At 42.6% G+C, this 12,283-nt stretch overlaps 1 protein-coding gene across 11 annotated transcripts in view; it reads left to right on the forward strand.

The window, feature by feature from the left end:
- Positions 1-12,283, forward strand: part of baz (par-3 family cell polarity regulator) — a 248,899-nt gene that overhangs the window by 220,383 nt on the left and 16,233 nt on the right. For 8 of the 11 annotated variants that reach the window (XM_070531901.1, XM_070531900.1, XM_065431624.2 and 5 more), the window contains exons 17-22: positions 742-843; positions 1,412-1,480; positions 6,036-6,365; positions 9,410-9,599; positions 10,942-11,248; positions 11,853-12,086. In XM_070531901.1, coding sequence (XP_070388002.1) covers positions 742-843; positions 1,412-1,480; positions 6,036-6,365; positions 9,410-9,599; positions 10,942-11,248; positions 11,853-12,086 — 1,232 coding nt within the window. The remainder of the gene's footprint in view (positions 1-741; positions 844-1,411; positions 1,481-6,035; positions 6,366-9,409; positions 9,600-10,941; positions 11,249-11,852; positions 12,087-12,283) is intronic. The other 3 variants (XM_070531906.1, XM_070531902.1, XM_070531904.1) reach the window with 2 other exon arrangements.

Genomic DNA, 12,283 nt, shown 5'->3' on the forward strand with positions numbered 1-12,283 from the left:
AAAAATGCAGGAACACGTGTCAACCTTTGTGTGCTAACGATGGAAGCTAAGGTTAGCTGTGGCCCTTTTGACAACCAGTGCAAACATTGTTCACCTATTCTGGTTTTGACAAGCCTAAACTGCTAATGACCAGTTTCGTTAGTGAATGCTTTCTCTGCTGAACACCCACACAGACTCATTAAAGTTTGCAGCTGCATCCAGCTAGTAACAAGTGATGTGATGAGTAACAGGTGACTTTTACTAGAGTCGTTCATAAAGTTTGTATTATCGGTACCATAAGTTCGTTGGTGTCTGATCACCGTTTACTGCCACCAGCTCGGCATGAATCTCTTTGGCATTGTGTCCCTCTAAATTCAGAAAGCGAATGACTGCATGTGTTTTAACCAACTTTCCCGATGAACGCTGCCATTTTTGTTTTGATGCCCTAGTGATGTTCTGTGATACTACATAGAACAGAGTTTTGATATTCTGCTAAAACTAAAGAGACATGCATTCATTTTGATTCCTATCATGTATCCCTGTTCCAAACTTATGGTTCCGATAATATGAACTTTATGGATGCCCCTTGTAGAGTACAGCAATAGTAGCTGTCATGAGTGTAAACATATCCGTGTGATATCAGTGGTGGCAGCATTCAGTTGCTGATTATACCCTTGTTACACTGTTGTAACAGATGCGTCACTTGTTTGATGATGCATGCATATTGAAATTTCTTTATTTTTGTGGCTTGTACAAAAAAAGCACTAAATGGGAAAGAGCAGCAGAACGGCAACCTGATGCGGTCCAACTCGGCAGATTCCCTCTTGAGTCATTCCAGGTCACATGGCCCTCCTGAATCTACATGTGAGTCCCTGTCTGCTTCACTTGCTTTCGACATGACCCGCATGCCAGGTCTAGTGTTTAACTCTGTTTTCAGCAAGTGTCATAATCAGCATGACATGCTAACAAGGTTAACCTAAGTATGCATGAAATCTGAGAGATAAAAGCATTAAGCTGACTCATAATTTTTTTTACTCTTAACTTGTGTGCTGCTCACGGTCAGTGGCACTAACCACTAAGAATACAAAAAGGGAGTGTTAATTTGAATGTTTGCATGCTGAGTGGATTAGTGCAAAGCAGTGTTTTTAAGATGTTTCTAGGGTAATATACTACGTACATACTTCTCGTAATTTTCTGTAGAGGCACTTCTTTTTTTATGAGCCTCGTCTATCTCAACGGTTTTTCTCACAGTTGTCTGCTTGTCAGTTTTTTGCATTGTTGAGGCCTTTTTGGAATGGGTGGCATATCTGGTGGTCATTTGGCAGGCTTCTCTGCAGCTCTTTTCTCTCTTTCAGAGTGTTCTCTCTCTATAAAAAATTTAAAAAGTTTCTAATCTGGGTGCTTTCTTTCCCGTGTGATGTTTCCCCAACAGATCTAGTCAAATGTCAGCAAGTGAGCAAGGTGCATAGGAATCACTTGTTCTTCTATCCAGCTTGCTGCTGTAGGTAGCCCCATCCCTCCACTCTCAATTTGCCTGAACAGCTCTATGCGGCTGCGCACAACGCTAATTCTGCGGCACCTCACACGCACTCGCAACGCTGCACCCTCCACACTCTCTCCCTCCACAATCCTGCAGCTGATAAAAAAAGAAGCTTTGCTTGGTTTACCTGCAGCATTGCTTTTTCCTCTCTAACACATCTATTTTGCTTCATAATGATGATGTGTGGTGTTTTATGGCGCAAGGGCCAAGTACTACCAAAGAACGCCAATTCCTTTATCATGTGTGGCATTTAACTTCGCAATAGTTATAGTACCTAGACAAGATCTTTAAGTATACTCTGCCTGGGTAGTTGGTTGACAAAGTAAAAAGTGAGACACCACAGAATGAGAAAACAGCCAAGCTGGCTTTCCCACAGTGCGCAGTTGGCCAAATTATGCAAGCCAGCGCATATTGAAAATGGTGAGCAAGCACCATTTTTACATTGGCAGCACAAGCTTTTATGCAATAACTATAACGGCAAGGAATTCCAAAAATCTATCAGCATTTGAGCAGTATAGAGAAGTTGCCATTGTGAGAAAGCCAGCCCGATAGATCTCTATAGGATCCATTACAACTGACTTACGCATCAACCTTTACTATGCGCACTCACACAAAGGTTCAAGAAACAACGTTGCAGTTGTGAGTGACGAGGCGAAAAAAAAAACTTTGTTTCATTACCAAAGAATGATTAAAAAGTAATGAATTGCATGATTAATACCTCTGTATCACAGTTTTGGCTTGTGATGCTTAGCTTTTATCTGGCTTCCATAGCAAAGCTGTTATCGCAACTACATGTATATATGGTGGAGAATGTCTACTCCAATTATTGATGAAAGGTATAGAGAGAACAATTGTAGCTAGTGGAATGAAATTTGGAGGGCACATTGGGATGTCGATGATGATGTGTGGGCAAAGTGTGTGGGATAATTCTGTGCATTGCGGGACATTACTAAGTTCTGTGAATTGCACTTTGGAGCTCTGTGGAACATTATTCAATGAACCGTTGCTTCAGGACAATTGAGTGTGTCTAAATAAATCTTGGTAGGAACAAAGTGTGTCTTCGGAGAAACGTAGAGAAACTTAATGTCACAGGAACTGTAGGGGTGGTGTAGAAAATTATAACATTTGGGAATTCTTCCTGATCCTTTCCAGGATGCTAAACTGTTTGCACTTTGCTACCTAGTTTGCATAATATAGATGTTAAGCTTTGGAGAAATAAAATGTCCATTGGGAAGAACATGCTCAAAGACTTACAAAGTTGTAGCTATATTGGGGGCAGCATAATAAATTTCCAAAGCATGGTCAGAACCTTTAGAACACCTCTTTGAGTAGTCAATTAAGTCTTAGAATTGTTGCTGTAAGCAAACAGCTCATCATTTCTGCTTGAAAATCTGCACACACATAATGAGACCTTTTATGTATTGGATCAACCATTCGTTGTTTCTAAGTTGAGAAGTATTAATTTCAGAGCATTAAGTTGTAAAGGGATGTGTGTTCGAGGTTGCCAGTGTCGGTGCAGCATCTGTGCGACACATAGAGGCAATGAGTAGGCAGTGAGCCTCTTTGTCTCAAATTCTGCTTCACTGGAATTTGGGCTGTGATTCTGAAAGATCACGCAATTCTGTGTGTACACCTGTACATAACTTAGGCCTCAGGTGACGACTAAACTAGCTCTAAGTAACCCATCATGTCTGTTCTTGCTCTGTGGTGCCTCATATTGTGCCAGTATGTCCTTGTTAACCATCTCCTTAAGTGAGCTAGGACAGCATGTTGTTAAGCAACGTTAAAGATTTTTAGGTAAGTTAGGTTGACATATTTCTGAAATCGGTGACCCATTGAAGAATGGATGATAAGTGGAAAAGCAAGGACATCTGCAATGCTATTCTTGGCTGAATGTGATCTCATGAAGCATGGTGGTATTCATTTAATGGCTGAACCACTGACATATTTTGGAGCACTGTAATTTCACAGTAATCAGGCTAGTCTCTGGAAATGCACTAATGCACCAGCATCTTTTAACTAAAACATTGTGTTACTGCTTGAAAAGGCCACTTGAAGAGAAATGACAGTTTCATTAACTTCACTGTAGGTGTGGTATCACTTTTATTTTTATTACAATCCCCCCCTTAGCATGTTCATGTTTTTTGTTTGTTTTTTACCAACTTGGATGTACTTTTACTGTAATTTTCTCACCATATCTTTTGATCGTGACTTCCTTTGCGGTTGGCACTGCTTTGTAACAAGTTTATATTTATTGTAGGCCTTGTTGTACCGCTTTGTGTTCGTCTCTCTCAAAATTCTAGTTCATCAGCACGGCTGCGAGCAGTTTCTTTTTGCATGATTGACCTCTGCACTGTGGCATATTGCTACCTTGTCTTACATAAACACTTTTAATGTTCTGGTTTGTCCTTTGATTATGTGTGTTATGTTGCCCATCATTAGTACAGTTGGAATGTGTGTGTTGCATGCACTGAACTCACTGAAAACATGACCGAGTTGTTGAACGTCGCTGTGCTGTTCACAAGTTTATCTAATCTAGTTTGTGCATTTGGTGATCAATGAAAATGTGTGAAATGGCGTCTATGTGTTTCAATAAGTGATCTCTTTAGAACCTTTCCACTGAGCTCACGCATTTTGTACACTGTCTGCTAAGCTCACCTGTCTGGTTCATAGGAAATATGTGTCATATTAAGTATAAGTGAAGTGTTCGTCATGCTTCTATGGGTTCCTCTACTATCATTGCCAGAAGTGCAATTACAGCACAGCTTATTATTAGGATTTCGGGCCTCGTAACTTTAGAAACATGCAATGCATCCTTTCTTAGCTTGGTATTTCAGGAAACTTGGGATAGTATTTGGAGGCAGTTCATCAGAAATAGTTATGTTACATTTTTTTGCAGACGTTCTTGGCTGTGCCTTAGTGGCATTAAGGCTAGTAGATGAGTTATTACTACTACTGGACATAACTTTACATTAGACAAAGCCACCAGAAAACAAGAGGCAGTGTAAAAAGCATTCTTAGTGTCTTGTTTTGCGCTGCTGAGCACGAGGTCGCAGGTTTGATCCTGGCCATGGTGGCCAGATTCCGATGGAGGTGGCATGCAAAAATGCTCGTGTACCATGCATTGGGTGCACATTAAAGAACGCTAGGTGGTCAAAATTAATCAAGAGGCCCCCACTACGGTGTGCGTCATAATATGATAGTGGTTTCAGCTTGTAAGAACCCAGAATTGAATTTTATTTTTGTTATTGAATAATATAAAGATCACACATGTTAAGTTCAGCCTGCAGTCAGATTTAAACATGTTTAGCCTGAAAGTAGATTATTTACAATGCATTTTCATGCTGTTGCTGCATTTCCTTGATTTCATAATCATAATGCTTGCATCGAGTGAGCTCACAATTTTCCTTTAATTTGGAGTTTTCAGGCTTGACACAATATATGTAAAGACTTTTTTATCTGTAAACCAGGGAAAAGTTAGACGTTATGAAGGACCATGCTTACTAAGTTTACATGACATATACATGACTAAGAGGAGTGTTATGACAGAAATAAGAGGTGTTATTAGTTTTCTTCACAGCAGGTGGTGTTGTCAAGATTTCATAAAGATTTTGTAGCTTATGCAATATACAAAGAACTCAAGAGGGGACACTACAGTTCACATTTGGGAATAGCAGAAGAAAATCTGTGCAGCTTTCTCAATTCTGTGCATTTGAAGACCAATTCATCCTTTTTCACAAGCGCAAGAGAAACATTTTTTTTCTAATGCTGTGCAGGCAACAGGATTATATTCTCTTTTTCACCCACTCCTCATTCTTTTTGGCATGTCATCCACAGCATGAGCTGGCGTATTTTTTTTTAGTTAGGGCATTTAGAATATGTTACTGGTAAAATTGTACTTGTGAGCCGTAACAGATAATTTAAATTGTGCAGGCAAGCTCTGTAACGAAGAAGCAAAGCAATAGAGAGGGCACTGTTCTGCCATTTATCCACAAGTTGAGGCACAACTTTGCTCATTGTACTACATCTAGTTTAACAAGGTGCACATGGTAAAACAACTAGGTGTTCCACAAGAGACGCTTATGGAACAAACATGAGAACAAGGCGCAGACAGGTGCTAAGGTGGCTGCTAAAAAAATGTTCTCTGATAAGGTTAACTGCTTATTTGTACACACAGCTGTCAGAACAAAACAAACCTCACTTGACATTATTGCCGGGGTTTATTACCTATCTGGTTTGCATTATGATAATGTCAAATGACAACCCAAACATTGTAATCAGTCAGCTTTTGCTAGAAGTACCATCTTTGTGTGTACCTTTCTGCCTGCATAATCTTTCAAGCATGTCCCACAAGTATAGCATTGCTCTGCCTGTACTTTATTATAGCGTACAATTATGCCTGCAGCACACAGATACCATCCATCATTGTCATTTGTTGATTTAAGTGAAGTATCTGCATACTGCGTAGTGCAGTTTTTGTATGCCAAGCTTTCTAATCCCATTCACAATGCCACAGTTATGGTGAATGGCGACTCGCCAAGCACTGATGCGAGCTGCCAAACGACCAACACAACGGTGACCAAGAGCAACCACAGCGGCAGTGGCAATGGCACAGCGCAGCTTGTCGGTCCTTCGTTGGGCATGCGCAAGTCGAGCAGCCTCGAGAGTCTCCAGACACTCATGGTTCAGGGGCCAGATGGCACCCATGTGGCTTCCACGTCACAGAATCCACGGCAAGAGCGTGGTGCTAGAGGTTGCAACGAGAGCTTCCGTGCGGCAGTCGATCGTTCTTACGATGGACCAAGCACCGCAGGGGCACAGAATTCCGCTGACCAGATGGAGACATGTAAGTGCACAACAGATGACAATCATCTGTAATGGTATCACCTTTGAGATCGGGGGGTGACATAGACTCCCCTAGCCTCTCTGAGCCACTTACGTGCTGCCACATCATAATCTAGCATTACAGCTATCTCTGCTTTATCTCGAAAAGTTACTTGTGCCTGTGATGGTCCAATCCCCATCTTTTCCCTGCCGCTGCTTATTTTTAATTAGTACTCTAATCGTTTTTGCTTATCCCCACCGCTGACCTGTGGTGGGTCAATGGTGGGAATAATGTGATCCTATCAGCTTTGGACACCAGTAGAACAAATATGCAGCCTTAGATCAGAGAGATGATGATTACATAGACCTAATGAATGAAACCGTAACTAGGCTGGCTTCAGAGGCAGTAATCGAAGTGGGAGGCAAGGCACCAAGGCAACCAATAGGCAAGCTCTCTCAAGTAAGAAAGGACCTAATAAAGAAACGACAAAGAATGAAAGTGTCCAACTCAAGAGATAAGACAGAATTTGCGGAGCTGTCAAAACTGATCAACAAGGCGAAAATAAGTGATATTCGAAACTATAACGTGAGAAAGACTGAAGAAGACGTAAAAAATGGATGCAGCCTGAAATCAGTGAGAAAGAAACTTGGCATAGGATAAACCAAGGTATATGCTCTGAAAGATAAGCAGGCTAATATCATCAGCAATCTCGAAGATATAGTAAAAGAAACGGAAGAATTCTATACTGACCTGTACAATACCCAGAGGAGTCAGGATACCTCCATTAGAAACAGTAATGAACAGGATACAGAAACTCCTCCTGTAACTAGCAATGAGGTCAGAAGGGCCTTGCAAGACATGAAACAAGGAAGAATGGCAAGAGAAGATGGAACAACAGTCGATTTAATCAAAGATGGAGAAGACATACTGCTTGGAAAACTGGCGGCTCTTTATACAAAGTGTCTATAGACTGCAAAGGTCCCAGAAAACTGGAAGAAGGCAAACATTATACTTATGCACAAAAGGGGAGACGGTGAAGAACTGAAAAATTATAGTCCCATTAGCTTACTACCAGTATTGTATAAAATATTTACTAAAATAATTTCCAATAGAATAAAAGCAACACTGGACTTTAGTCAACCAAGGGAACATGCTGGCTTCAGAAGGGATTCGCTGCAATGGATCACATTCATGTCATTAATCAGATAATCGAGAAATCCGCAAAGTACAATAAGCCTCTCTATATGGCTTTCATAGATTATGAAAAGGCATTTGATTCAGTAGAGATACCAGCAGTCATAGAGACATTACGTAATCAAGGAGTACAGGACGCTTCCATAAATACCTTGGAACATATCTACAGAGGTTCTATAGCTACCTTAATGCTACACAAGAAGAGCAGGAAGATACATACCTATAAAGGAAGGGGTCAGACAGGGAGACACAATCTCTCCAATACTATTCACTGCATGCTTAGGAAGGCTTAGGAGTAAGGGTCGACGGCTAATATGACATTGTTCTATTCAGCAACAATGCAGACGAGTTACAACAAACGATTGAGGACCTTAACAGAGAAAGTGTAAGAGCGGAATTGAATATTAATATGCAGAAGACATGATGATAATGATGAATAGCCGGGCAAAGGAACAAGAGTTCAGGATCGCCACTCAGCCTCTAGAGTCTGTGAAGAAGTACATTTACCTAGGTCAATTAATCACAGGGAACCCTGATCATGAGTAGGAAATTCATAGAAGAATAAAAATGAGTTGAATCGCATGCGGCAGATATTGTCAGCTCCTGACTGGAAGCCTACTATTATCATTGAAATGGAAGGTGTACAATCAGTGCATTTTACCAGTGCTGACTCAGTGCATGTCCAGAGACATGAAGACTGACAAGCTTGAGAACAAATTAAGGACCGCGCAAAGAGTGATGGAACGAAGAAGTGCAAACGAGTATAGACGGTATTCTAATTGGCATCAAGAGAAAAAAGTGAAGCTGGGCAGCTCATGTAATGCGTCGGTTAGATAATTGTTGTGCCATTAGGGTTACAGAATGGATACCAAGAGAAGGGAAACGCAGTTGAGGATGGCAGAAGACTAGGTGGAGCGATGAAATTAGGAAATTCGCAGGCGCTAGTTGGAATCAGTTGGCGCAGGACAGGGGTAATTAGAGATAGTAGGTAGAGGCCTTCGTCCTGCAGTGAACATAAAACAGGCTGATGATGACGATGAGAGTTTTAACACAGTGCTACTGCTTACCATTGGCTATGGCGTTGCACTGTCAAGCTCGAGGTCGCGCATTCGATTCTGGTCATAGCAGCCACGTCTCAAGTGAGGCAAAATGCGAGAATGCTTGTGCACCTAGATTTAAATCCATGTCAAAGAACCCTAGGACAGTAAGAAATTGATCAGGAGTTCCCCCACTACAGTGTGCCTCATAACCAGATTAGTTTTCGCCCTTAAAACGCCAGAGCTTAACTTACTATTACCACTGTTCCCCTAGCCACCCACAAGATTTGTGTGTACCAGCGTATCCACCTTTGGCAGGCATCTTGCATGGATTGTGACGCTTGAAGGTCATCTGTGGGCCTGAACGATAGCAGTAACAGTAGTGTTCGACACTTTGCTGAATGTGTCTAATACGTTCTGGGTAGTAGTTCATAGGAATTATAATAAGCTGCAATATCTGAACTTACACCAACAGGCAAAACCTCAGATTGGGAGCCTTTTCCTTTAGATTTTACACCCAGTCATTATTCATCTCTATATTGCAGTAGCTCTTCAACTAAGCTGCTGCTGCCACTCACCTGTTATATGCTTTACACCCAGTAATAGTGCCTGCTTTCGTAATCATACAAAGTTATGTTTAAAGTATTTCAAGTGCATAAATATTGCCAGAATTGTTATTTGAATTTTATTTATGAATGTTCATTTAAATATGCCATGAAGCCTTGAGATAGTATGGTTTTCTGAAGAACATTCACTCTTGCCATGTGAAGGTTTAGTAATATATGGTTCGCTTTTGAGTGTAAAATGTGCATCTGCTTTGCTTCTGGGCTGCAGTGGAGGAGGAAAAGGAGAGTGAGACTGGCAGTGCAACAAGTGGCGAGCATCGAGGCGGTTGCCCATTGCATTCGGTCACGGTGCCACTGGATGCCCGTGAAGCTGCTGCCTATGCCAGCAAAGATACAGCTTCCGCTAAGCCAACACAGCGAAAGAAAGGGTTGCTCAAAGGCCTTGGCAGTGTGTTCAGGTATGTGGTGCTCAATGCTCGAGCCACTGGTGGTAAATTACAGTGCGCAAACAGATACACTTCCGTGCTGCACTTTGCATGGGCACGGGACTTTCAGTGGTTGAGCAAGAGCTGGTGGCGGGATCTTCCATTGGATGAGCAGGAAAACGTTTGCTGCTTTAATAGCAGCTGACACCTTATCCCACGTGAAGGTGTCACTCCTACATCATCTGCACTTTGTTGGCTCAGACACTGACATGTTTATCACAATTCATGATCACTTTGTGCCCATGCTGTGTTGTTTGTGACGTATCACATTATCTGCTGCATTACTCTTATTTAACTCATACTGACGATCCATAATGTGTGCTTTGAATGAGCATAGCTGCATGTGGCGTGATGTGCACTTCAATACTGCTCTCTTGAAAGGGCTCTGAAGTAGCAAGACAGGAAGTGTCATGACAATTTCTGCACATTTGTCGCATGTGGTTGGGTGTTGCATTTACAAATTCCTATTCATTCCTGATAAGAATGGGCAACAGTGCAGGTGCACTAAGACTCTAGAGCACCTCCTGTGTCACTGCCCATCCTTTGGCACTCAGCGATGTACTTTACAAGCGAAACTCAACCTGCTAGATAATAGAGCGCTCTCAGAAGAAAAGATTCTTGGACCATGGCTTATGCATTCTTGCATGCAAAAGGCCACAAAAGCCTTTCTGCGTTTCTTGAACTTGATTGTATGAACATTTGTGACAGTGGAGATTCATCTGCGAATGACTGTGAATGACTGACTATTATTTTTCTTTTCTCTCCTTACCTTTTCTTCCCTTTTCCCCTCCCCAAGCATAGGGTAGCCATAGGGCAAGTACTTGGTTAACCTCCCTACCTTTCCTTTTTCGTTTCTCTCTCCTTCTCTCTCTACACATTTTAGAAAATGTGGGCTTGGCATCTTGTTGCGCCTGTAATGAGCTTTATTTGTGTACTGAGACACATGGGTAGGGCAATTGCTGGCGGACTCATCTGAGGCTAGAGCCACCTGTATTGTATGAAAGTGAAGGCAGCACGGAAGTTTCCAGGGAAGTGTTTCATTAAGGCTGTGTCATGTCTCATAAATTCCGGGTCTACTGTAATCCGAGTAGTGAGCACAGCGTTACGCCGTTGACATCATTTGCTGTTCTTTTTTCGAGCTTCTAAGCATATCCTTGCCCTCCCTTGCAAGTTGAATATAATCACAATTTGAGCCATTGTGCATCATTTATCACATTTGTTCTAACCTGTGATGCTAATGTTCTATTGTTCTAATGTGACATGCTTCAGTGGCAGCAAATATTGACTTTGGGGGCATGTCTTGGGTGGGGCTTAGTAGGTTCGGCAAGAACCGCAAGACAATTCCAGAGCCAGGCTCCAAGCTCTCCCGAGAAGAACTTGAGCAAGAGGCAGAGCGTCTGCGAGCTAGGCAAGCAGCGCGTGATGAGCAAGAGCGTATTCAAGAGCAGTACAGGAAGCTGCTGGAGCAGCAGCAACAGCAGCAGCAGCAAGAGCAACAGCAGCAGCAGCAGCGACAGCAGCAGCAGCACATGCAGCCTTCTCACCAGCCACCATTGCCACCCCTGCCAACACAGCAGCAACAGCAGTACCAGCAGCAACAGCACCATCACTTTCAAAATCAGGTGAGTGCACACTGAGTGTTCAAAGGTAAACGTGGGGATAGACAGCCAAGTTATTCTCAGTGCAATCAACATGACTGTGAGGCTAATTGTCCACCTCGCCAATTGAGAGACGGAGGCCAATCGCACAATGCACAAATGGCCGAACGTAAATACAAAGATGAAATGCGACTATGATGGTTATGTTCATGCAAAAGCAGTCTGACAGAAAGTGCAGTAAAGGGCTGTAGATTAAATTTGACACCTTGAGCTTTTTAACATAGACATAAGAAGTGAAATGCACAAGTATTTTTGTGTTCTTCCTCCATTGCAATATGGCACCTTGCTGTGACTGGGAACCGAGGCTGTGATTTTTTGCTCTGTGGTGGAATTTGATAGCCACTGATGCAACAAGCAGGTCTACAACATTCTTACAAGAATTCAGCATTTCTAGCCCTAGATTGTTTGTCACAGTTGATATGGTATGGTGCCTAAAAAGATCGCAAACTGCGCTGTTGCAGCAAATAAAGCAACTACTGAGGCACTTAACATTTCATGCTGCCTCCACGGACGCAATCATGCTTCTTGTCAAGGTCTGCCACTCTCACAAGGATGGCTCTTCTTACAGCGAGGGCCTGTGCAACATCAGCAGCCCTCACCCTCGGTATCCTCGCCGCCACCATGTCCAAGCAGAAGCACACCAACCTCCACAAGTGCAGCATCACGTCAGGAACGCATGCAGCTGTTGCGAGCCCAGCACCAGAAGCGGCATGTGGAGCGGCAGGGCCACTATCCGCGTGACGACCTCGAAGAGTGGTATGAGAAAGACCTGCAACACAAGATGCGCAGCCCTGTGCCACCGGTAAGCGTGCATAGTAATCAAGCTTCTGTCTTCGGTGGATCGCTTTCATGAAAATTAGTTTGGCACGAATTGCCTGAACCAGAGGAGAGAAAGCAAACATACAGCAAAGAGATGTAGGCGGAAGACACCTCAATATTGCTGCCACTGTGTATAATTTATGTGTGCCAAGTAACAAGTTGTATGCCTAAAGTGCTGTG

Source organism: Dermacentor albipictus, chromosome 1 (genome assembly GCF_038994185.2).
Source record: "Dermacentor albipictus isolate Rhodes 1998 colony chromosome 1, USDA_Dalb.pri_finalv2, whole genome shotgun sequence".
In the NCBI taxonomy this organism is placed as follows: Eukaryota; Metazoa; Arthropoda; class Arachnida; order Ixodida; family Ixodidae; genus Dermacentor; species Dermacentor albipictus.